Source organism: Monodelphis domestica, chromosome 2, assembly GCF_027887165.1.
Source record: "Monodelphis domestica isolate mMonDom1 chromosome 2, mMonDom1.pri, whole genome shotgun sequence".
Taxonomy (NCBI): Eukaryota; Metazoa; Chordata; class Mammalia; order Didelphimorphia; family Didelphidae; genus Monodelphis; species Monodelphis domestica.
The window spans coordinates 204378203-204402186 of NC_077228.1; the positions used below are offsets into that span (position 1 = coordinate 204378203).

At 42.5% G+C, this 23984-nt stretch overlaps 1 protein-coding gene across 3 annotated transcripts; it reads right to left on the reverse strand.

Annotated features, from left to right (window-relative positions):
• Positions 1 to 1398: 1398 nt before the first annotated feature.
• Positions 1399 to 23984, reverse strand: KIF18B (kinesin family member 18B). 3 transcript variants are annotated; one of them, XM_056816979.1, is made up of 16 exons: positions 23819 to 23984; positions 16443 to 16772; positions 15043 to 15200; positions 14169 to 14273; positions 13786 to 13896; positions 13497 to 13694; positions 12858 to 13034; positions 12478 to 12552; positions 12205 to 12308; positions 11561 to 11756; positions 10129 to 10217; positions 7289 to 7503; positions 5653 to 6247; positions 2563 to 2652; positions 1935 to 2092; positions 1399 to 1783 (listed from the first exon to the last, which is right to left on the reverse strand). In XM_056816979.1, the coding sequence occupies exons 2-16, from the start codon at positions 16762 to 16764 to the stop codon at positions 1659 to 1661; spliced, it is 2718 nt and encodes a 905-aa protein (XP_056672957.1). In that variant the 5' UTR covers positions 16765 to 16772; positions 23819 to 23984; the 3' UTR covers positions 1399 to 1658. The 3 variants fall into 3 exon arrangements, with proteins under 3 accessions (XP_056672957.1, XP_056672958.1, XP_007482525.2); XM_056816980.1 differs by having other exon boundaries at positions 1989 to 2092; positions 23819 to 23983; XM_007482463.3 differs by having other exon boundaries at positions 5653 to 6181; positions 23819 to 23982.

The following is a 23984-nucleotide window of genomic DNA, read 5'->3' on the forward strand; positions in this document are numbered from 1 at the left end:
AGGTTTTGAATAGCATAGTTTTATGGCCTGTAGCAAGTCCTCCCTGTATCTTCTAAGGTAGGACATGCAGGTGGGATTAGCAAAGTCCATATCCACCCTTTGCTCTATAGTTGGCCAGCTAGTTAAATTGCTGTCAGATCTAGTCTTCTCTAGGAAGTGTCTCTGTTCATGGGGGCTGAACAGTTCTGACAATAGGAACTTGATATCTTTGAAATCCAGATCAAAGATCCTGAATGCCCATTTAAGCTCCTTCTGAGATTTGAAGGCATTATCCCCAAATTTTGGGAAACATCGCTGTATGTATTCAAGTTCCTATGGGGCGAATTGTCGATGGGCTTTGGAGTGTATCACACCAGCATTTCTAGTTAACTTAGTTAGTTAGACCTCTTTTAAAGGACATATTTTCTCAGGTCAATGGGGCTATGATTGGGGATATAGACTCTAAATGATCACCCTATTGCAAACACCAACAACATGGAAATGGATTTTTATCAGGGACACATGTAAAACCCAGAGGAATTGATCGTCAGCTATGGGATGGGTTGGGAGGGAGAGGAGGGAAAGAACATGACTCTTATAACCAAAGAAAAATATTCTAAATTGGCTAATTAAATAAAATTCTCAAAAAAACAATCAATTAAAAAAAAAGAAAGAAATGATGTGCAAGCAGATGGTTTTAGAAAAACCTGGGAAGTCTTATAAGCTAGCAGAATCAGGAGAATGTTGTACCCAGTAACAACAATATTGTAAGGATGATCAACTGTGAAAGACTTGGCTACTCTGAGCAAGGCAATGGCCCAAGACAATTCCAAAGAACTCCTGATGAAAGAACACTATCCACCTCCAGAGAACTGAGGAACTCTGAATGCAGACAAGCATACTTTTAAAAACTTGACTTTTTTGTCTATGTGTGAAAAATGGAGACTTGAACCCAGAACTCCAGTCCCCAGAAGTCCTTGCTCACTTCCCAGAATGCTTTGTAATCACACTGAATTCTCACCTGGGTGAGATCACAAATTATTATTTAAAGGAGTTCTCCACCTACTGAGGCTCTTTCCTACTTCCACTTCCCAGCAGACATGTCTCTCATGATGTAAGTGAAATTGAATGGGCCTCTCTGGGCCTAGACATGTGCTTTCTTATTCTGGATTTTTTTTAATCCTTAACCTTTAATAAATCTCATAAAATATAATACTCCTTGACAGAGAGAAACTAATTTTAACTATTACATATGCAAGATGACTAATATAGAAATCTGTTTCACATGACTTCACATGTATAATTGATATCAAATTGTTTGTCTTCTCAAGGAAGGAAATTTGGAACTCACAAATTTGTTTAAATGAATGTTAAAAATATTTTTGCATGTAATTGGAAATATTTAACAAAAAAATAAAATATTTTAGAAAAAAGTTTACTGTCTACTTTAGAACACACACACTTAAGAATGACAGGCACTTTAATTCATGTATGTGAATATAAGTGCACTGATTTCAATAAGAGCGCAGGAGAGGAAGGGAAGGCAGTGTCAGGGAAATTGGGTGGAGTTTATAATGGAAGGTGTACTAGAGGATCTGTTCATTGTTAACAGAATGCCAGGACAAGCATGGGACAGTAGAAGAAGCCAAGATGATAAGAAGAGAAGACATATCCCATTCTCAGGACCCCTTGATCATGGATTTGCCTCTGCTGGGCTGGATACCAGCCTGTGGAGCTCCTCCAAGCCCTGCGGAGTCCTTCCTGCTCCTCTGGCTGCCTGTCCATCGGGGGCTGGAGGAAAGTTCTGAAGAGGAAGGAAAAGAGAAAACCTCTGATCCAGGGCTCCATCTTGCTCCTCCCTTCCCATTTTTACCTATCGGCTTCTCTTCCTAGGATCCTTTTAAGTATATGAGAGATGAAAGGCAGGCCCTGCACTGACTTTTTCCACTCTTCACCTGGTATTTTCTTGGCCTTGGTTAAACCTCTCCTCCCCTTCTCCTGCCAGTTACCTCGGACAGCAAGGGGACCTCCTGTTTTTTTCATAGTGCTGCTGTGGAGTCTGGCAATTCGACTCCGACCCTGGGGAGCAGCCAATGAACAGGAAGCTGAGGACCTGATGGAAAAAAGGAAATGCAGCGGTCACAGACATCATTCTTTCCCCATCAAAGTGAGGATTAAAAATCCCCAGAAGACATTAGCCCAACTTAACAATGAGCCCTGGGGAGGGTGTAATTGGGTATTACCAGAAGCTTCCCAGAATCAGTGAGGAGTACCATTGTCTAGTCACTGGATTCAGTCAGTTATGATTCAAATGGAATGTCTTACCCATAAAGAGAGTCACTAATCAGTCAGAAGAATATTAATGCCTAGCAATCTGCTCTTGTTTGAACATCAAATAGCAGGGGAAAGCCTGAACAAGTAATGGACATAGATAACTTGCTCTGAGATCTCATCTGCATATAGGAACTTGGCTGGCTGCCAAACAAGGTGCTCCAGGGGGTAGAGTTCAATTATAATTTAGTTCAGATATCAGAGCCAGTGGGGCATAATGTTTCTGAAATCCTGATTCCAACTGCTTCTTACCTCAAAGGGCGTTTCTTCTTTCGGGCAGAGCCACCACGCAGGGAAGATGTTGACTTGGGACCCTTCATGGTGAATAGTGGCATGGGCCCCCTGAAGGAATGAAGGAAGATGAAGGTTCCCAGATCAGAAAGGGAATAAAGGACTAAGCAGTTTTTCACTTCCTGTCCACACCCTGGCCCTACCTTTCATTGGGTGGGAGATGGGATTTGATGACCTCTAAGGTCCCTTTCAACTAAGATGCTGTGATTCCTTTTTTCTTCTTCACTCCCAGTACTGACAGCTGAGTGACAGGCCCATTCTGGGAGAACATCCAGATGTCAGTTTCTGACATGTCCTGGGAACTGGAGTTCAAAAAACCTTTCCACTTGCCCATTTCCAAGGTTAGTTTCTGATGGAGTTAGTGCTAGAGTTGGGGGTTGGGGTGCTGAGGCAGGATAAAATCTTGTCGGATGTTTGAGGGACCCAAATTATCCTGTCACTTTCCACTAGACTTAACAATCTGAGGATGTCTCAGGAACCAGTCTGGTCTAGGTGCTGTTGAGTGGTTAACCAGACTTTGGTTAACATTTGTTTGAGTGTTAGTGGGGGAGGGAGTCCCTTTCAGTCCCATTGAAAGAAAATCAGCTGAATAACCTTTGCTGGATAGTGTGAAATTCCCCTCACCCTGCTTGTATAAGTAGGAAACGAAGTAGAAAACAGAAACAGCTGCTGTGGCAGTGCTGTGAGAGAGAAAGAGTGTGGTATATTGGGAAGAGTGCCTGAAGGTTTGAATTCAGGACTTACACCAATACTTTCTAGCTTTGTGACCCCAGAGAAAATGCTTAAGCAGACTTCAGTTCCTTTATCTATAAAAGGTGGGTAATTATGGTTGCATCATTTATCTCAAAGAGCTGTAAGAAAAGCACCTTGGAAACCTTGAAGTGGCCCAAGAATGTGAACTATCCCTGGCAAGAGTGAAAACAGGAAGACTTGATGGAAGGTGCCAGCCTGGTTCCAAGGGAAGTCTGCTAAAAGGGCCAGGTTGGTTTCCTTGGCTCTTCTTCCAGATTTCTCCTCCTCCTCCTCCTCTACCCCACTTCTGAAGTTGAGGCTCCATAAGTCACCCATGGGGATAATCAGAAGCTAGTCCTTGGCTGAGGGCTCTGAGATACTGGTAGTAATGGCCTTCTTCTTTGAAAGAAAAGAGGCCCCCAAGGAGACCAGTCTCTTCAGTATACCCTGATGTCCTGACACTGGGGAGCAGAAAAGACTGGGATGAAAGGGAAACTTGCTAGCAAGCTTCCAAAATAAGCTTCTTTACTTCCAGTTGTAGAATTGGAGAATCTTAGAGTTGGATATAATCCTAGATGGTACCTTGACCAATGTGTAGCTGACTAATTCTATCTCATGCCTGCCAAGATCACCACCCCATCCTTTTCAGGAGGACCTTAAATGGGATCTACCCAAGATGGACCATTTCATTTTTTGAATATTATTAGATTTGGATATTATTGGATATTTCATTTTTTTTATTATTAGAGAATTTCCTCCCTTACATCAAATTGAAATCCAATTCCTACTTACTGTTCCTAGATTTGTACTTTAAGGTCAGAAGTGACAGAACAAGTAGAATTCTGCCTTTCACATGACAACCCTTTATATACATGAACATAATTATCATGTCTACTCTAAGTGTTCTATTTTTCAGGCTAAACTGTTCCATCATCAATTGCTCTATCAGAAGACATGATCTCAAGGCTACTGCCTATCTTGCCTCCTCTTTCTTCCAGACACTCTCCAGTTTCTTTACATGTTTTCCTATGATAGAACACCCAGAATGGAACAGAACACTCTGGCTGTGGCCTTCTTGGGGCTGGGAACAGCCTTGCTGTCACTTGATTAGTCCTGACACTAGTCTTCTGGAGCTCCTTCCTATCCTCCATGATCTCTCAAAGATCACTAAGCATGGATCACAAACCCATCTGCCTGGGCTTTTGATGCCCTAGGATGAATGTACACTAGAATCATAGTAGCTTTTCTTAGCACAATGTTGATTCCTATTGAGCCTGTAAACCCCGAGCTCTGTTCCCAATGAATTCTGATTGTGCTACATCCTGTAAAGTTGATTTCTTGAAACCAAGTGTACAATATTTTATACTTAGTCTTATGTTAAATTTTCTCCTAGTGCCTTTGGCCTAGTGTTCTACCCTGTGGAGATCTTTTGGGATCCTGACTGTCTTCCAGAGGGCGAGCTATCCCTCCAAGGTTGGTGGTATCTGCAAATATAATAAGCATGACATCTATGTCTTTATCCAAAGGGTGGAGAAATATGTTAAATGGCTCATGGCCAATTGGAGATCCTTGGAGCACTCTACTAGATACCTCCGTCCAAGTTAAAGCATCAGATCATTAATGCCCTCTCTTTGCTTGCAGTTTTTCAATCAATTCTAAATACTCCCAACTGCACTATTCTCTAACCTTAAACAATACCTAAAGAATTTCCCACTTCTAATTCCTAGAAACCCTGTTCAAAACAGAAATAGTTATTCTGTTCTTGATGAAAGCTCCTTATGATTGTTGATTCCTTTCCTAAATGTTTATAAATTCTAGAATATTGCTAGGGAGTGGCATCAAATTTGCTAGTTTTGGGGCAGCTAGGTGGTTCAGTGGATAGAGCCAGACCTAGAGACAAGAGGTCCTGGGTTCAAATGTGGCCTCAGAAGTTTCCTAGATGTCACTTAACCCCAATTGCCTAGCTCTTACTGCTCTTCTGCCTTGGAACTGATACTTAGTACTGATTCTAAGATAGAAGGCAAGGGTTTAAAAAAAAAGTTTGCTGATCTATATTCGGTTTGTAGGCTTTTCTTTTCTTTCAAAAATTACATTTGTTCTCTCTAGTCTCCTAGAACTCCTTCCTGTCCTCCATATTCTCTCAAAATTCACTGATTATGGCTTAACAAACCTGGGTCTATCAGTGCCCTAGGATGAATTTCTTCTGGGCCTAGTACCTTGAGCTCAGATCTTTCTTTTTTTCTTTTTTCCATTAAAGGAACCTAATCCTTGTGCTTTTGGCATAAGTGGTCAAAAAGGAGATGAAGAAGAGAGGCCTACCTAGGAATGAAGGGTTTATCCATCTTGTTGAAGGCAGCAGGGACATTCTCCCAAGTAAGGAATTCAGAGGCAGTAGGCTTCAAGAGGGGGCCCTCAGACAGGTCAAAGGTGGCATTGAGGTTGTGGGTAGGTAGGCTGAGAGGAGTAGAGCAGTTCTGCATAGAAGATGGGCCCAGGGGCACCCGGCTTTTGATAACAGTGGCTGAGCAAAGGTGGGGAAAGGGGTCAGTGGATGTGACCTCCATCTTAGGGGTGTTGAGTCCTGTGGAAGGCCAGGCCTGGGGCACAGAACTTTTCTCTGTGTTGGGCAAGGACTTCCTTTGTCGTTTGGCCCTCAATTTAGAGGAAGAGGAGCTATTCAGCTTGGGTGGGCTTGACTCCTCTGACATCCTCCTCTTCTTCTTCCTTGGAGCCTGAGAGCTTTGGGGAGAGAGGGTTGAAAAAGGTGGTGGGAGACCCAGGATGGGCAAAAGTCCACTCAGACGTCTTGCCATGGTTCGTGTTGTGGGGCCAGAATATGTTGGAGGTGCTAGACAGAAAAGAGAGACGTTCAGAGTCAGAGCAGAACCTGAGATCCAGGAGGGGAAGAAAAGGTCTGGAAGACAAGGAGAGGAACACAACTGAGACCAAAGAGCAATGCAAAAATGCAAATGTTTCACCTCTCCAATACCAGTCCTTAAGAGTCTTCTAGTCCTGGTTGGGAGATGTTTTCAAAATCCTTTCATCTGACCACAGATAAACCCATGACCACATTTTTAATTTCCCTCAACTCAGGGCTCAGCCTTCTACCCCAGAATTTTCATGGTGCTCTTGCTACTTTGGTCACATATAAAGGCATACAACCCTTCTTTATAGAGACACAACCTGATGTAGGCTAAAAAGTCCCACAAACCCTGCCAACTAGTTGTACACAATCAAAAGAACGTGGAAACAATAACTATTTGATTAGAATGGGGCCACCTTACACATAAGACATATGAATTGCTTAGATTCACAATTATGAGAAAATGTCTCACATCAATCTTTAGACATGGCCTAGATCATTGGTTGGGGGTTCTCTGAACAGCAGAGAATTTTGTTCAGGTGGTTTAGTTTCCCAGTCACACAGGACAAAGTTCAAACAATGATCAATTTCTATACTCACTACCTTTCTTAGAGTCTACTCAGAAAAGATCAAAACTTGACCTAAAACTGCCCCAGGGTATTTAATATATCATTAGCATTTACATTGCAATTTGCTCTAGTCCCATAGTGGGCAAACAGAATGAACCATGGGTAAAGCCACAGAGCCCAAAGTGGACCATGAGTAAAATGACATTGGTTCCCTAGAAATGGCAGGGTGACAACTGCCCAAATAAAAGACCCCTTCCTTAGTGACTGAGCAACATAAAAGCATTCCTGATAACCCCTACCCACCCTCTTACTCTCTCCTTTTACTTACCACATCTCCTTTCCTTACCTTAATTACTAATTTACTATACTAGCTACTCTGTAACTATATTCTCTTATAATAAAGTTTGTTTCCTCAAAATGGAGTCAGTTTGAGCCATCAATCAATTCTTTGGATGAGACCCAATCAGCATTGTCCCCATCAAACCAGGTGAGACAGAGGCTGGGCTTCTCCTGTGATACTTACTTGACTCTGGGGATAGATCCTGGGACAGAGGTACCCCTCTGGCTGGGCTAGGAGTATCAGCAACCTTTCCAACCTTCCCACATGGCACTGTATTCTCACCCTGAACCAGCTGTTGCACTGCTTCAAACTCCAAAACCATGTCTGGTGTCAGGAGGTTGGCTTCTTTGAGAAGAGAGTACTGCCGCTGGGCCAGGTGCAACACTACTAGGGCTAGCCTGGGGGTGAAAGAAAGGGTTATATTGTGCCCACAGACCTGCCTCATTGGACTGTTTTCTGCTTTCTAGTCATGAATCCGAAAGTGAGACCAAAAAGACTGCATGTGTTGGTCTACTAGTCTGACCACTATTTTGATCATTGCCTTGCTAAATGATCTCAGTTCCTTCCTTACAATACCTCAGTTTTTCCTTTTGTCTTGGATGTCTATGAACTCAATGGGAATGCAGTAACTTCTACTGCTCTTTCTTAGGTTCTGCTCATGGCAAGGATTTTACATGATAAGGATACAGGTATAGCTCACTTTATGAAATAGCTAACAGGTATAGTCCTATAAAAGCAGACTTGTGGCAAATCCTATAAATGCATTAAAGGATTTAGTTGTTTAAAGAAAATTAAAATGTGAAGAAATTTAATTTAAATTAAATAATCAAATAAATTTAATTTAAATTAAATAATTACTTTAATTAGTTTTTTAAAAAGAGAATTGATGGATTATTGATTTTATAAAAATACTATTAGCTGCCAAGTTTCCTTAAAGTGATGCATAGCCATACTTGTACTATGACTTCTCAATTTTCTGTGTGGGGTCTTATCCATCTCAAATATTTTTTCTAAAGATGATTCTATTTCTTCCATTGTACTCTTTTGAAACACCACCTTTGACACTGAATGGCTCAGGGTCAGCCTGAACAAAACATCACTGTGAAGGTAAAAATGTTTTAAAACAAACACAAACAGGTGTGAGGTTGGAATAGGTTCTCTATGTTTAGTGTCTAAGGGCCAGGGTAGCTGAGTTTGGAGGTGCTTATCCTTAGGATGGCCACTGGGAGATGAGTCTTTGGAGCCACAAAAATTCTTTGTGATTATTAAGCTATAGAACGTTTAGAACAAATCATGAGTTTGACAGTGTAGTATTGTGGGAAGATTATGGGGAAAGGATGGTAGTCTGGGTCTTGTTACTTATCAGCTGTGTGACCTTGAGCAAGTAATGTTCTATTTCTGAATCTTAGTTTCTACATCTATAAGAGAAAAGGATTAAATAAATGACCTTTTAAGGTCTTCTCTACCTCTGAAATGCTACAATTTTAGATTCTAAAAACAAAATGACTGAATTTTTTAAAAGTTAAAACTTCTTCAGGTATTCCCTCTCTCCTGATTTGCGCATGTCAGCTTCCCCATTCGAAAGTAAGTCCCTTGAAGACAGGGGCTGCCTGGGATATAGGAAGTGCTTAACAAGTGCTTGTTGACTGCCTGACTGAAAAACTGTAATAATAACCTCTTCCCTTCATTTAGAACTTTTACTTTCCAAGGGCTTTTATACCTGTCATTGCATTTCATCATCTTAAATAGCTTTGGGAGATAGCTATGACAGGGATTATTCTCTCTATACTATAGATGAGAAAACGGATGCATTCTGGGAGAGACCCAGAGACAGGAAATGACTTGTCTGAAGTTCACTCAGCAACTTTGTTGCTGAGTCAGAATTAGAATCCCGAGTTCTTTCTACTAAGATACCCCAATCAGGTCAACTCTCCTATTGGCGAGTACTTGGGCCTCTCTGGGTATGGTGGGGGGCTCAGAAAGAGAATGCCAAGGGAGGCATTCTGCCAACTTGTCCCTCCCTCTCCTGAGACCCTGCAGAGCTGACAGCAGGAGACAGATAATGAGCCACTGATTATTCAGACTGCAGTGTTTTTTGCTGACTTGGAAACAGACACTCCCCAACAAGAAATAAAATTAAACAGGCCCTTCTGTCCGGAAGCTTTAAATACACTATCAAGCGTGAAGCATGTTGGGAGGGGTTGGCAGCAAGGAAGCGAAGTGGCACAGAACTGATGCACTAGAGGCCAGAAGAGAAATAGTAATAGTAATAATAGTACATTCACATATCCATGATCCTCACAAAAGAGAATCTTGGCACCAAAAACTCAAATTCTTCTTTGATTTGGGATTGTCCATGTTTAGGGACTCCAAAGTCCATTTCAATCCAATGATGAAGCCATAGAGTAAAGGCCCAAATCAAACAGGAGGAACTAAAAAGTCACTCAGCCTCCCCATCTCTGTTCTCAACTTCATGTTGAAGATATATAGTATCATTCTCCAGCCTGAAAAGCTAAGTACTGGCCTAAGCAGAACTGTTCTTTCTCTTAAATTGCTATCTTTCTGGCCCCCACCTTACCAGAGGATAGAGAGAAAATGCAATGTTTAGGTCCCAGAAGCCCTCTCCTTCTAGCACATGAGACATCTCCGGTTGGGCTACAGGCTCCAATGAGGAGTGAAATAAACAAAGATGGTGAGACGTAAACAGAGTAGGTGATAATGTCAACAAAAAAAGGAGAAGGAACAATGTAGATAACCTAGAGTTGGATGTAGCAGGAAAAATTAACTGCAAAAAGTCTTTCCTTTCCCTCTCATTTAAAATTTTAGGTTAGATGAAAAAAAGATACTTACCTGGGGGTAGCAAGGAGTCTCAGTAATAGAGAGCCAGGCCTAGCAATGTCTGGATTCAAATCTGACCTCAGACATGTCCTAGCTGTGTGACCCTGGGCAAGCCACTTAACCTCAATATAAAATATTGATTCTAAGACAGAAGGTAAGGATAAAAAGAAAAAAAAGATATCTACCTCTTGGCCTTGTCTCTGTCCACTTCTGCTGATGTGAAGCTGTCCAATCCTGGCTTGGGCCCTATGGCTGGAACAGGAGACTGTGGCACCTGATATAAGGGAAAGAGTTATAAAGACACAAAGAGCCTATTATTAACACTTTTTCCCTTTCAAGCTGTCTCTTACCCAATAACCACACAACTGATGAAACTACCACCACTCTCAAACCCCCTTTGCCCCTAAGAAGCCTCCCTACATTGATCAAAGCCTAATCTCAAATTTGAGGTAGATTTTTGAAAAAATTGGTTCCAAGGTAGAAAAGCAGTAAGGAGGGGGCAATTGGTGTTAAGTGACTTGCCCAGGGTCATACAGCTAGCTAAGAAGTGTCTGGGACCATATTTGAACCCAGGACCTCCCATCTTTAGCTGGCTCTCTGGCTACCCCCACAGTATTACTATTTTTTAAATCCTTATCTTCCGTCTTAGAATCAATACTGTTTTGGTTCCAAGGCAGAAGAGTAGTAAGGGTCACACAACTATAGATTATTTTTTAATTTGTCTCGGTTCCTTATTCTTCTCTCTACCCCAGTATATATTTATTCTTGATCTATAGACAATGTAAATATAGCAGCCTGGCTTTGATTTATGTCAGTCCTTTGCACAGGACTGTATTAGTGTCTCCTTTGACTGAGAAACCCTACAGGGCAGGGACTTGGGTCTTTGAAATCTCTTTTCTTTCTTTTATATTTAATTAAAAATTTCAAATTAGGAAAAAAAATCTCGTTTCTCCCTTCCATCGTTAAAAAGTTAGTCCCCTAAACAAAAACAAACAAATAAACAAAAAAAATCTTTTGTAAGAAATTTGCTTAGTCAAGCAAAACAATTCCTACATTGGCCATGTCTAAAAAGTTTTGGTCTCAATTTGTACCCAGGGTTTAGGCCCTTCAGGGAAGTTTTAGTGAACATGCTGACCACTATTTGCCCCAAGACAGGAAAATGAGACCTAAAGCCTTGCATTGTTCCTATATCCTATAAAGGGACCCAGATGCTCTTAAATAACCTAAGATTGGGGCAACTAGTTGGCTCAGTGGATAGAGAGCCAGACCTAGAGATTGGAGGTCCTGGGTTCAAATGTGGCCTCATACACTTCCTAGCTTTCTCCCTGGGCAAGTCACTTAATTCAATTTAATCACTTAAGTCTAGCCCTTAACTTCTTCTGCCTTGGAATTGAAACTCAGTATCAATACTCCATATCAAATCCAAGACAGAGTTTATTTAAAAAAATAAAAAATAACCTAAGATGGTCCTAAGTCAACCTTGTTAAAGGGGCTTTAGACCTAAGGGATCCTTTTAACACCTGGAAAACAGAAGGGGATGGAAGAATCTCTCCCAGTGTCAAAGAAACTTGTCAATTGACCTGCCACTCAATTTTTCCAGCTCAGCTTCTTATATACCTCCTTTATGGCGTTTTCATTCCTCTCTTTCATTGGTTCCTGGGCTTGAGAAATGAGGAAGGGTTTCATCACTTCTTTAGCCTCCACTTGGGTTTCTACCTTTTCCTCTTGGGGAGTTTCAGGGCTTGAGTAGAGCTCTGGAGAGCAGGACTGGCTTGGATGATGGGACAGTGAGGGTGAGTCAGGAAGGCTGGGGCTGAAGGGGGAAACAAAGGCTAAAATGAGAAAGGAGGAAAGTAGAGAGAATAGAGAACAAATAACAGCAGATTTTAAAGGATATTTTGCTAATTTAGCTGATAAGAATATTTAGCTACCCTGGCAGCACCAGGGTAGCATACAATAACCAGTGACAAAGCTTGATCAGCCAATGGGCATTAGCCATGGTTCTGTATAAAGACGATGACGATTTTCTTATTCAAAGAACACTGAAATCCCAAATTCTCTGAAGTTCAGTATTTGCCAGAAACCTGTTTAAGTGAGCTAAGAACTGGGCTGCAACCTTAACTAAGAACAGAATTCTAGTTCTCGAACTACCTTTGCCAGCATGTCCTCTTGTACTGATAGCAGGAAAAGGAGGAGGACTTGAAATACGGCTGAATTTCTCTTTCCACCTTGGATAGGGACTGGAGAGGGAGGATGCTTACCCTGATTGCAGAGGGCTAATGCAGAGAGATGGCTTGGGCAGCTCTAGTGGGGTAGTCCTTGCTCCTGCTTCATAGATTTGGAGCTTTTCCCGAAGGGCGGTCACCTAGAACAAAAGTACCCTTACCCATCAAAGCCCTGGATCCAGCTGGGAAACATAAGTCTAGCAGGGAAGAAGATTGAGGGAGGGGCCAAGGAAAGCAGGTCTTCAGTTTCATAAAGATTTCCTCTCCTTCCCACCAGATCTAGGAGCCCTGAAGCCCTCAGATCTTTACCTCAGCCTGAAGCTGTTGGCAGATAGTGGCATACTGGCTGATGTGACAGTTCAAGCTGATCACGTTGCTCTTGAGCTAGGAAGAGGGAAGCTGCAGTTACAAACCAGAGAATAGCCACCCGTCTTGTCCCTCCCCCCATTCCAAGTCACCTCACAGTTCAGTTATTTTGCCTTTCTGTCTCCATCATCATGACTTGGGTGTGTACTTTACTTCCCATTACACCAGGATCTCCATGAGAGCAAAGACTGTTTTCTTAATGAGGTTTTAAGCTCTTCCTTTTTTGCCCTTACCTCACACTGACATTCTTAAGCAGGGACCCTCACTCACATGATCTCTCTACAATGACCACTGCCTGCATCATTTGGTAGACAGGTACCCACCGAGAGCTTGATCTCCTTGGCACGGTCAGCATACTTGAGGGTGTTGTAGGTGTCCTCATAGGCCAGGGCTGAAGGGCTGACAGCAGCAATCATCACTGTCCGGCAATTACCTCCTATAGAGTCCTTAAGCAAACGGGTCAGCTTGCTGTCTCGGTATGGCACATGGGTCTTCCGGCCCTTGGAGGAAGGAGGAGGGAACATATGTGTACAAACCAAACTTCCTCACTTTAGGCAAGAAGCAGAATCCAGGAAATACCAATGCTTAGGCCTAGACTATAAGAAAGTTGAAGCTTCTTCCCTTGCCCATCTAAGCCCCAAACACCAGCCAAGAAAGGTAAGTTTGCTTGTAATAGTCAGATACCAGCTTTTTTCCTATCTCTTTCTGAACTGCTCTAGCCCTCCCACATTCAGCTCTCTTTTTTTGGTCATGGACAACATAATTTTTAAAAAAGCATTACTATTAACAATAACATTTGTATTGGAAGTTGTGAGGTAGACCAAGAGTAATAATAATTTTGCCAAGACTACATACCAGTAATTAGCTTTCTAGTGTTGGTAGATAAAGCACTTAACATAAGCCCAGAAGCAGAAATCTGAGAACATATTTAACTTAGGAGAACATGGTGTGCAGGCTATTACCTTTGCATCTGCCAAGGCATTAAGGACATTGATGAGTGCCAGCAGTGAGCGGTTGATGTTGGCACCCTCCCGAAGCCGTTCTCCCTTGGCATGGGTACTTGATGCCCTCTCTGAGCCTGCCAGATCAATCAGGCTCATCTTGGCAACCTGCAGGGTCTGGGTCAGTCCTGGCACACAGTCCTGCTGCTTCACATAGATCTGGAGGAATCAACAAGGCAAGACATAGGTGGAATAACCAGGGAGGCAAAGAAGGATGCCAGAGACTTGCTCAAAGTCCCATGCCCCTCACCTGAAAGACTGCATGAGAGCGAGAGGATGTAGCGTTAGCATCAGTGGGATGCTGTGTACGGTTTCGGTTCCCTCTAGTCAGCATCTCCAGAAGCTGTTCAGCTGAGGCTGGCTATGGAAACAAATGGTACTCAGATAGGGTTTGCAGTATTGACAAAACCAGGTCCCTTGTCTCCAACTGAATATCTAACAAGTTCACTAGGCCCTAGGTTTCTTCCTGACCAGCATGGGAGCATCCCTTGGGCCCATTTCCCTTTGTGAGACTTGGGCTATTCCTGAGATAGTAGGTCTTAGCAGGAAAGAGTTAAAAAGAAACAGCAGCAAAAGTTCAGATTTCTCAAGAGAAATGGAACCTACCTCTCCCATCCGCCCAGTAATACAAACCTTATGGAAGGAGAGTCCCTGAACCACAACCCCCTTGTCTGGGTCCTCTCGGATAGCTAGGGCGCCCTTGGGGTCTAGGAGATCATGGATCTGCTCATTGTAGACCTGAAAAGAGAAGAGGACCAGAAAAGTGGGTGGGAAATTAGGGGTATAGGATGCACAAGTAAAACCAAGTAGATAGAACCAAGAGGGATCTCTGCCCAAGTTGTTAGAAAGAGTGAGGATTAAGAATGATCTAAAAAGGATCACTTTAGCCAGCTCTAGGTAGAGTACTTTACAGATATTAAGTTCATCTTTGTGTGGTTTTGGGTCTTATAGAGAAAGGCTAGGGGAAGATGGAGGGTAATAAATGGGCAAATAAATAATAAATGTTACTACTAGACAGTGGGGAAAACTGAGGTTGAAGTCCAGAGGAGGAAAAGAGGCCTGGCTTAGGTCTTCTAGAAAATCAGTGACAAAAATGGAAACTAAATTCCAGTTTTCTGCCTCCCTTAGTTGGCCTCCTTGTGATTAAAGGAGAGGAGAAATGTCCATATCCTTGTTTAAAGACAACAGGATTTATCTTGGTACCTAGGACAGAATAAAGGGCAGTGGGATTGCTTAAGTGGAATTGGCTAAATGTCTACAATGCTGGATTTAAGGGTGGAATATGGAAAAGCCAGATGGTTCAGTGGATAGAGCCAGATTTGGAGTTGGGATGACCTCGGTTCAAATCTGGTCTCAGATACTATAGACCGAGAGTTGGTTGTGAGTCAGGAAAGCTTGCAGAGAGGGATGGGGAAGGCTTGATTTTGGAAGATTAGAAAGAGGACTGGTGAGGACTCTAGCATTCCTCTTAAAAGATTGGGGAGTAACAGAGTGGAGCTATGGTTACCTCCTGGTAGCTGATGAGAATCTCATAGTGTTTTTCCTGTCGGCGGGCCTCTAGACGCTGATAAAGCTCCATCATGGTCAGGTACATGATACCAGGGTCTCTCTCTCCTCCCAGCATGGTGTGTGTCTTCCCTGCTCCTGTGGCCCCATAGGCAAACACTGCAGGATATAGAGGGAGATGGCTTTGAGACTTTGTATTCATTTCTTAGTTATTTTCCTGTTTGAGGTACTATGTTTCTTTTTTTTAGGGAACTGTTTTCTTCTGTATTTGTTCTAAACTGTTGATTTTTTTCTATAATTTTATTTTCTAATTTTTCTTCTCAGTTTCTTATTTGTTTTTTGAGCCTTTTTCATTTTTAGTTCATTTTGGGCCTTATATTCTTTTACATTTTCCCTTGAGGCTTCACACATATTCATTTTTGTATTATTGTCCTCTTCTGAGCTTGCATTTTGGTCAGCACTGTTGCTGAAATATTTTTCTAATATTGTACTTTTTCTCTGTCTTTTGCTCATTTTGAGCTTATTTTTCCCCCCTTGATTTTGTCTATATGCTGAAGTTTCGCTCTGTTCCCAGGGTGGAGGGAGTATTTTCCTGGGCTTATACTGTGCCTGGGATGGGCTCAGCTTTCTTGGGCCCAGATTGAGCACTTCACAGAGGCACCCTAGTTGGCTTGCAGTATGGAGGTATGCAGCTATTCAGTTCAGATGCCTTTTGTGCCAGGTCAAGTTGGGTTCTGCCTAATCCTGCTAAGGGTAGACCTTGTTGGATTGAATTCCTTCCACTGCTGCCCATGCAGGGTTGCACCCAGGCTCTATTACAGTTGGATTATGCTTTCTTCCCACTACTGTATTGTTCTGTATTACATTGGTTTCTGCTCTTAGGCTGCTGAGGCTAGATGAAGCCAGCTGTGCTCTTTCCTGTCATATCTAGTTTGAGTTACATTGAGGCTTATTCAGCATTCTCTCATCATACAACAGTGAGATGAATCCTCCTTGATGCCTTTCCATGTTATTCTGGGCTGGAGCACTACTTCACTCCTTCATCTGTTGGTTCTGCCACTCTAGAATTCATTTTGGGCCATTTGCCTTCCGTAGTCATTTGGAGGGTGGTCAGTGGGCTTCTTATTCTGCCATCTTGGCAACCAGAAGTTAACTCATTTAGAGAAGACTTTTGAGAGTCCTCTGGGCCCTGACTGGTGAATCTACATCCCATCTTGGGTTCATGTCATAACCCCTATTTTAAAGACCATTGCTCTAAGGGTCAGAAATAATCCTCTCTCCTCAAGAAATGGAAAAATATAATTAATATAGTACATTTTATGTTTACTTCTACTGTATTTCTCCCTCCTCTTCAACTTACTATCAAGTTTTATTCTCAATGTTATTTGGCTAACTACTCACCTGAGCAGTTATACCCCTGAAGGACTCCATCCAGGATGCTATGGGTGGTATGCCTGAATACCTCCTGCTGTGTGGCTGTCTCAGCAAAAACGTGATCAAAGACAAATTTCAAATCTTTGCCCTTTTTCTTTGGACCATCATGGATACTGCCTCCCCATTTTAGACCAGGGAAACCTCCATCGGGCTCCTCTGGGTCAAACACCAGCATTCTCTCATCTACCACCTGAACCACAGGCCTTCGATGGATCTCCAATTCCTTTGGGGTAGGAGGCCTCACTCGAACCACTACCCTCACTGTGCAGTCCTCTTCTGACATCACCATGACAATGCCTAAAAATAGGATAGAGATAAAGATTAGGTCTCTTCTAGCTCCAAATCTATAATCCTATAATTAAATTATATAATCAGGTATGAACCAAGAAAATGCTCTTCTCCCTCCCCCCCCACCTTCTTGAAGGGCTTACCCTTCAGGGACCCCCATCTTTCTCTCAATTGTTGACTTTTTCAGTTTTGGCTCTGTGATACTTTAACCTGGCCCTCTGACCCTGGCCAAGCCAATGTGTTTGCAATTCATCATACATAGATTATTTATTTCCCCCATTATGCCTCTATATGTCATTCCTCAAGAGTGATTGCCCTTTCCTTTCCTCATGGTGAACCTTTCTCTCTTCAGAATCTGGCTACAAACCTGCCTCCTCAAGGAAAAATTCTTTCGATTAATTCAACCTGCTCAGATCAATCATTTACCCTGCAGCTGTTTAGCACTCAATATTCACTTTGTACTATATGATTTTACACTTGTTGGTATGTTAGTTTGGGCTATTCTTAAATAATTTTGTGTATGTACTGTCTGGGTCACACAGTCATTGACTGCAGAACTGAGATGAGAACTCCAATTAGCAGTCTTCTGTTTTTTGTACATTATCCAACCACTTTGTCTTCATTATCCATTTTTGTTACTCAGGAACAGATCCCTGGAAGAATTCCTGTCTTCTTCCTCACCCCCAAATTCCTTAAGTAGGGCACAGATAGATTGTTAGCTCCTTGAAGTACAAGAAATATGCGTTCTTTTTCTCTATATTTCTCACATCCACAATACCCATTAAGCATCTCTATACTGAGAATGCTAAAGAAAACATTGCTTTAAATATCTAGTTTACTTCAACAAGCATTTAAATTCCTGCTACATGAAAAGCACTGTGCTAGATTTAGATAGAAAAACAAAATGGAAAATGGTCCTTCCCCCTTTTAGGGGAACATATGACTTAGTGTGACGAGAAGTCCTTCAAGAACATATATTTACACTCAATTCCCTTTATCTTTGTTTCCTCATGTTCTTCTCTCCCTGGCCTTTCAATCTCTCCTGGAGAGCATGGATGGCAATATATGAGCTTCAGGGAGAAGCTAGGACTTAACTCAAAGAATATAGCTCTGCCTGGGATGGGTAGAAGAGAGAATGGGAAGGGGAAAAAGAGGGGATAGCTAGGTAATGTTGTGTTCAGGGTTTGGTCTCACTTCAAAAGAATTTGTCACTCAAGCTTTGTTCATCTCAGACAAAGCTTTTATTGGAGTTAGTAGGGAGAAATGACCTGGGCTGGAGGAAGTGGAGTCCTTTTCTTTTTGGTGGTAGTCACCTTCCCCCAGAGTAGTGGGGGATGGGATTTTATAGAGAAAAAAGGCAAGGTTCCTCTGTGCCCTTCCTGAGGCTGACCTTGAGGAGATGGAAAGGTGCCCTTGGGTAACTCTAAACAGGCAGGTTGTACCTTGTGGAATTTCCCTTGATGGCTGTCCTTGGACTAGGGCTCAGTCGGATATCATTTGATGCTTAGGGGTTCTAGACCACATAAGTGCTCTTGGCCTTGGAACTGGGGCCTAGTCTGTTGTCATTTGGTGCCTGACTCAGGGGTCCCAGCTCCAATCAGTAACACTGTGGTTAGAGTACCAGGCCTGGAGTCAGGAGGACCTGGGTTCAAATCTGAGCTCAGTCACTTCCTAGCTGTGTGACTTAACCCCAATTATTTAGCCCTTGACACTCTTCTGTCCTAAAATGCTAAGAAAGAAAGGAGGGAAGGGAGGAAAGGAAGGGGGAGGGGAGACAAAGAGAGAGAGGGGGAGACAGACATACAGACAGAATGGGTGGATGTTCCAGGGGGTTCAATGCCTCAGTGAAATAGTTGTAAGGCAATAAAATAGTATTATAGAATAGAAAATTTATAGGACTTTGGGGGTAGGGGTAGGGATGGTCAAGATTCTAGTCTCAGGGGGCAGCTGGGTAGCTCAGTGGATTGAGAGTCAGGCCTAGAGACGGGAGGTCCTAGGTTCAAATCTGGTCTTAGACACTTCCAAGCTGTGTGACCCTGGGAAAGTCACTTGACCCCCATTGCCTAACCCTTACCACTCTTCTGCCTTGGAGCCAATATATTGACTCCAAGATGGCAGGTAAGGGTTCTTAAAAAAAAAAAGGAAAAAAAAGATTCTAGTCTCAGCTCTGCTAATTAGCTGTGTGACTTGTTGCTTAACTTCTCTTGGCCTCAGTTTCTTTATCTTTAAATTGAAGATGATAGATTCTAAGATGTTTTGGCTTTAAGGTGTTATGACATTTTTATTGTGTAGAGAGATAGAAAGGACAGTTAGGTGGTGAAATAGATAGAGGAGCAGGTTTGGAGTCAGGAAGACTATCTTTCTGAGTTAAAATCTGGCATCAGATACTTCCTAGCTATGTTACCTTGGGCAAGTCACTTAACCCTGTATACCTCTGTTTCCTCATCTGTCACATGAGCTAAAGAAAAAAATGATAAACAATATCTTTGCAAAAAAAACAACACCTCAAATGGTGTCAGGAAGAGTTGGACATAATTGAAACAATTGAACAACAAAAGAAATAGAAAGCCTGGATTATGGGATTATAGTCATTCAAGATCTCTCAGATTTAGACATACTGGCATTAAAAAAAATTCTTAGCTTTTGTCTTAAAATTGATACTAAAGATTAGTTCCAAGGCAGAGGAGTGGTAAGGGCTAAGCAACTGGAGTTAAATGATTTGCCCAAGGTTACACAGCTAGGAAGTATCTGAGGCCAGATTTGAACCTAAGACTTCCCATCTCAAAGCCTAGCTTTCTATCCACTAAGCCATCTAGCCCCTTCCACAGTGACATTATACCTCCTTGAGCTCACCTGTTAAAGTCTAGAGACTATGGCTCATAAAGTTGGAAGGGACTTCTGAGGCTGCCAAGAATCTCCTTTGCAATAATCCCCATGAAGGTGGGCCAGTATCTATTTTTCTATTTCCAGTTAGGGGAACCTCGTTATCTCCTGAGACATGAGCATAAGTATGCATCTCTGCATCATTTTACCCATTGTTCCTGATTGTACCCTCTGGGGTTAAACAGAATAAATCTAACCCCTAGACCATTTGTCAGCCCTTCATATATTTGAACTTAGCTAGAAACTGCTTCTAATAATCCATCTCTTTTCTAAGCTAAACATCCCTAGTTCCTTTGACTCTTTTCCATCTGGATTGCCTTCTTTGGGACATGTTCCTCCCATCTCATATTTTTCTTCCTTGTCTTAAATATGGCTGTGAGAGAATCAGGTCCTGATTTTAAATATCTCCTCCCCTAAATGAAGGTGGCAATACCTAGCAACAGCAACCCTTTTGTATAGTTAAATTTCCTACCTAGCAGATAGGTTATAATATGCTAAGCCTTTCACCCTTGAAATATCACATTCCTTCTATGTATCTTAATTAACAATGTTCTTTCACCCATATAGTTCCTGATATACTGGGAAAGATGTGTCTGGCTCAAATAGCCTAAGAACAACTGAGGATATGCTCACTGGGGATGGGATGGGCTATGCCCATCTCAGCTACCCACGTGTCATATCATAGCTAAAAAGGTGCCACACTGCCACCAAATCTCATGTTCAAGGAATTAAAATGGGCATAGTAACTGAGTGTAGGTAACCTTTATAATCCCTGGCCTTCCCTTACTGCCTCCTGAAGGGTTAGGAAATTGTCTGCTTGCCTAATGAGATATTTTTGTTCTCCCTGGGACGGAGCTGTGAGTGTGACAATTTGTATTGCTGTAGCCAGGATGCCTAGGTCTTCATCCCTAATCAATATCTAACTGAGGGGTGGAAGTGGGGGTATCCTGACAAGCTACCTCACTTTGGGACATCAGTTTTCCTCTTCCCAAGTCAGAGAGAACAGCTGCTCTTCCCTCTTTTCCCAAGGGGACTGTAAAGATTAATGAGAGCATATTTGCCAAGACTGCTTTGATTTAAAGTTGGAAAAGAATATCTGAGTCCAAAATACTAGGAAGATGCTACAGATATTTCTTTCTCATTTCTAACCCAGAACATTCATTAAAATCTGGTGGCCAGTGAGCTGCAGGGAAAGGAAAGGAAAGCCAGAGATTCATGTCATTTTCAGGATCATGATCTCTGCCAACCCTCCAATTAGTACAAAAGTTTATTCCTTGGGGGTCATCTGGGTGGCTCAGTAGATTGAGAGCCAGGCCTAAGACACTTCCTAGCTGTCTGACCCTAGGCAATTCACTTTTTCCCCATTGCCTTGACCTTACCACTATTTTGCCTTGGTACCAATACACAGTATTGATTCTAAGACAAAAGATAAGGGTTAAAAGAAAAGTTTATTCCTTTTCTTAACAAGTTAGAATCAAACAGTCATATAGCAGTGGGGAAAGTACCAGATAATATTTGCTATTTGTGTGACCTTGGACAAGTCACTTTCCCTCCTCTGGGTCCAAGTTTCTTCTGAAAAATGAGGGGTTTGGACTAGGTTTCTGAGATGGTTTCCACTCAAATCTTTCAACTCTATGAACTTTAGCAATCTGACAACCACCCCCCTCAACTTGATGTACTTCTGTTAATAGAGATACTATGAAAGGAAAAGGAAAACAAAGGGGTCAAGGGAAGAGAACTGCGACAAAGAAGGATCAAGCACCTTGCACTTTGCTCCCCAGTACCTTTAAAGTTAGGTAGAAAAAGGTGTACAAACTTTCCCCAGGACCTACTTTATAAGAACACTTTAAAGCCATGTTGGCAAAGGTATGACACACATGCCTCAGTGTGCTGGAGAGGATAGCTCTTTCCCCCCTCTCCACTGTGCCTGAGGTCATTTTTTGCATGCCCTGCTCCTCTGCTCAGCAGACCAAAGTGAACACTTCCTCCCTCTACTCTTTGGGGCAGTTTGGGCATGTGATCTCTAAAAGGTTTGTCAATGCTGCTTTTAAGTTTGCAAATCACTTTATGTACATTATCTCATATCTTCCTTAGTCTGGCCTTATCTAACTTCTAGTCATCCAGGTAAGAGTCCTTAAAATTATCTTTAACTCCTCACTCCCAAAATCCCATCAATTGACATCTTGTGAAATCTACCTCAGTAACATGTCTTAGAACCATCCTCAGCCATCAGGCTTTCATCTCCTTTCATCTGGCTATTGTAATAGCTTCCAGGTTGTTGCCTTTCTGTCCTGCCCCCCCCCCCAATTTCTACAATTTCTTCCCTCCCTAATTCATCTTCCACACAGTGGCCAAATTGTTATTCCTAAATGAGGACAGTCTATGTCACTACCCTACTCAAGAAACTCTAATGGCTCACAGTTGCTTCTAGGATCTAGTACAAACTCCTCTGTTTGGCATTTAAGGTCTCTTACAATCTGGCTCTTATCTTTGAAGCTTTATTAAACATTACTCTACTTAATGTATTCTACAGACCAGTTAAATTGTCCTTGTCCTTCACATATTATACTCTTCTCCATGTTTTTGTACTAGCTATCCCTCAAAGCTAAGCATATTCCCTCCCTGTCTCTTCTTAGAATTCCTTCAAAGTTCAGCTCAAGCATCATCTTCTATATGAAGCCTTTCTTGATCCCCCTCAACTAATAATGCCCTCCCTCCTACTTTTTCCTTAATTACTTCATATATATTTATATTTACTCTGTACATATTTATATTCACACTTACTATTTCTCCTATTAGGATATAAGCTACTTGAGAGTAGTTTCATTCTTTGTGTTTGTATTCTCAGTGATTAGCACAATAGTTGTACATAGTAGGTGCTTGATAAATGCTTGCTGATTGATTCTTTCTCTCTCCATTAATCAGGCAATAAACATTTACTGAGGCAGTTAGCGAACACAGTGGACAGAGCACCAGGCCTGGAATAGGAAGGACTTGGGTTCAAATCCAACCTCTGACCCATCCTGGCTATGTGACCCTGGGCAAGTCACTTTACCTCAATTGCCTAGTCCCATGTTGGCGAACCTATGGCACTTGTGCTGGAGGAGACTGCTCTCCTCCCTTCTACACCATGTCTGAGGGAATTTTTCCCATCACCCACCCCATCTGCCTAGCAGCCCAATGGGAGTGCTTCCTCCCTCCCCTGTCTGGGGTGGGGGGGCACTCATATACATGGGAGAGTTGCAGCTTGGGCACTGAGTCTCTAAAAGGTTCATTACCAGCCTAGCCATTATTACTCTTCTGTCTTAGAATTGATACAAAGACAGAAGGTAAGGATTTAAAAGAAACCAATAAAAAATTTACTAAGAAGCTACTATGTGTCCAGCACTGTATTAAGGTTTGGATACAAAGAAAAGCAAAAAACAGTTCCCAGTCCTTAAGGAACTCAGTCTAATAGGAGGCAATAAGTAAACAACTCTGTATCAACAAGTTTATTATACAACAAACTGGAAATAATTGATGCAGTGCAGACACTAGCAATAAGGGGACTGAGAAAGGTTTCCTGTAAAAAGTGGGATTTGTATTTTGTATACTCTTTTATAAGTTCCTATCCTCACACAGGAATGCAAACTTCCTTAGAGCAGGGATTGTTTCATTTTTGTCTCTGTACCCCCAAGCCCTGGAATACATTAGATGCTTAATAAATTCTGGTTGATTTTGGGATTACATCCCTCTCCCAAAACAGATCTGGCCGTATACATCTGTTTCTCTTGGGAAGGCCAGTTTCACCTTCACATCAAGAGTTCTATTAGTAAGATGTAGTTCCAACCACCTTCATCCAGATCATGACTGATTAAACAAGGGGCTGGGAGGGTCCACAAGAGACCAATTAGCCATCATTTTACAGGTGAAGAAATTGAGGTCCAGGGAAGTTATGGAGACTTCCCTAAGGACACACAGCAGGATCTGAACCCACATGTTCTAATTCCAGAACCATGGCGGGGAGGGGGGGTATGGTCCCTTATCCAGAAGTGCCCTGAGTACCCGTCCCATCCCCACCTCCTCCTCCCACTAGATTTCAGGGTAGGGGCGGGGAATGGCTGGATCTGTCACTTCTCCAAGAGACTCATGGGTGGGCTCGGGGCCTACGAGGTAGGTCAGGATTTGCTTACCCTTGGTCTGTCCCACGCCGTGGTTAACTCCGCCGCCCCAGGCCCTCTCGTCCTCGGACAGCGAAACTTGTCCTTTGCCCTCCCTGCCCCCCACCAACCCGCTAACTAGTGCCCAAGCTCTAACTTCCGGCCCCCCACCCCGCCCCTGGCGCCAACAGCCTCTTCC

Bases quoted from the DNA above. Each gene is read 5' to 3' on its own strand.
- KIF18B (XM_056816979.1), bottom strand. From the start codon at position 16,764: ATGGTGATGTCAGAAGAGGACTGCACAGTGAGGGTAGTGGTTCGAGTG. The intron at 13,035-13,496 runs GTAATAGCCTGC...CCTTCCTCCAAG, and splicing joins ATGCCTTGGCAGATGCAAAG to GGCCGGAAGACCCATGTGCC. The intron at 12,553-12,857 runs GTGGGTACCTGT...CCCTCTTCCTAG, and splicing joins CCAAGGAGATCAAGCTCTCG to CTCAAGAGCAACGTGATCAG.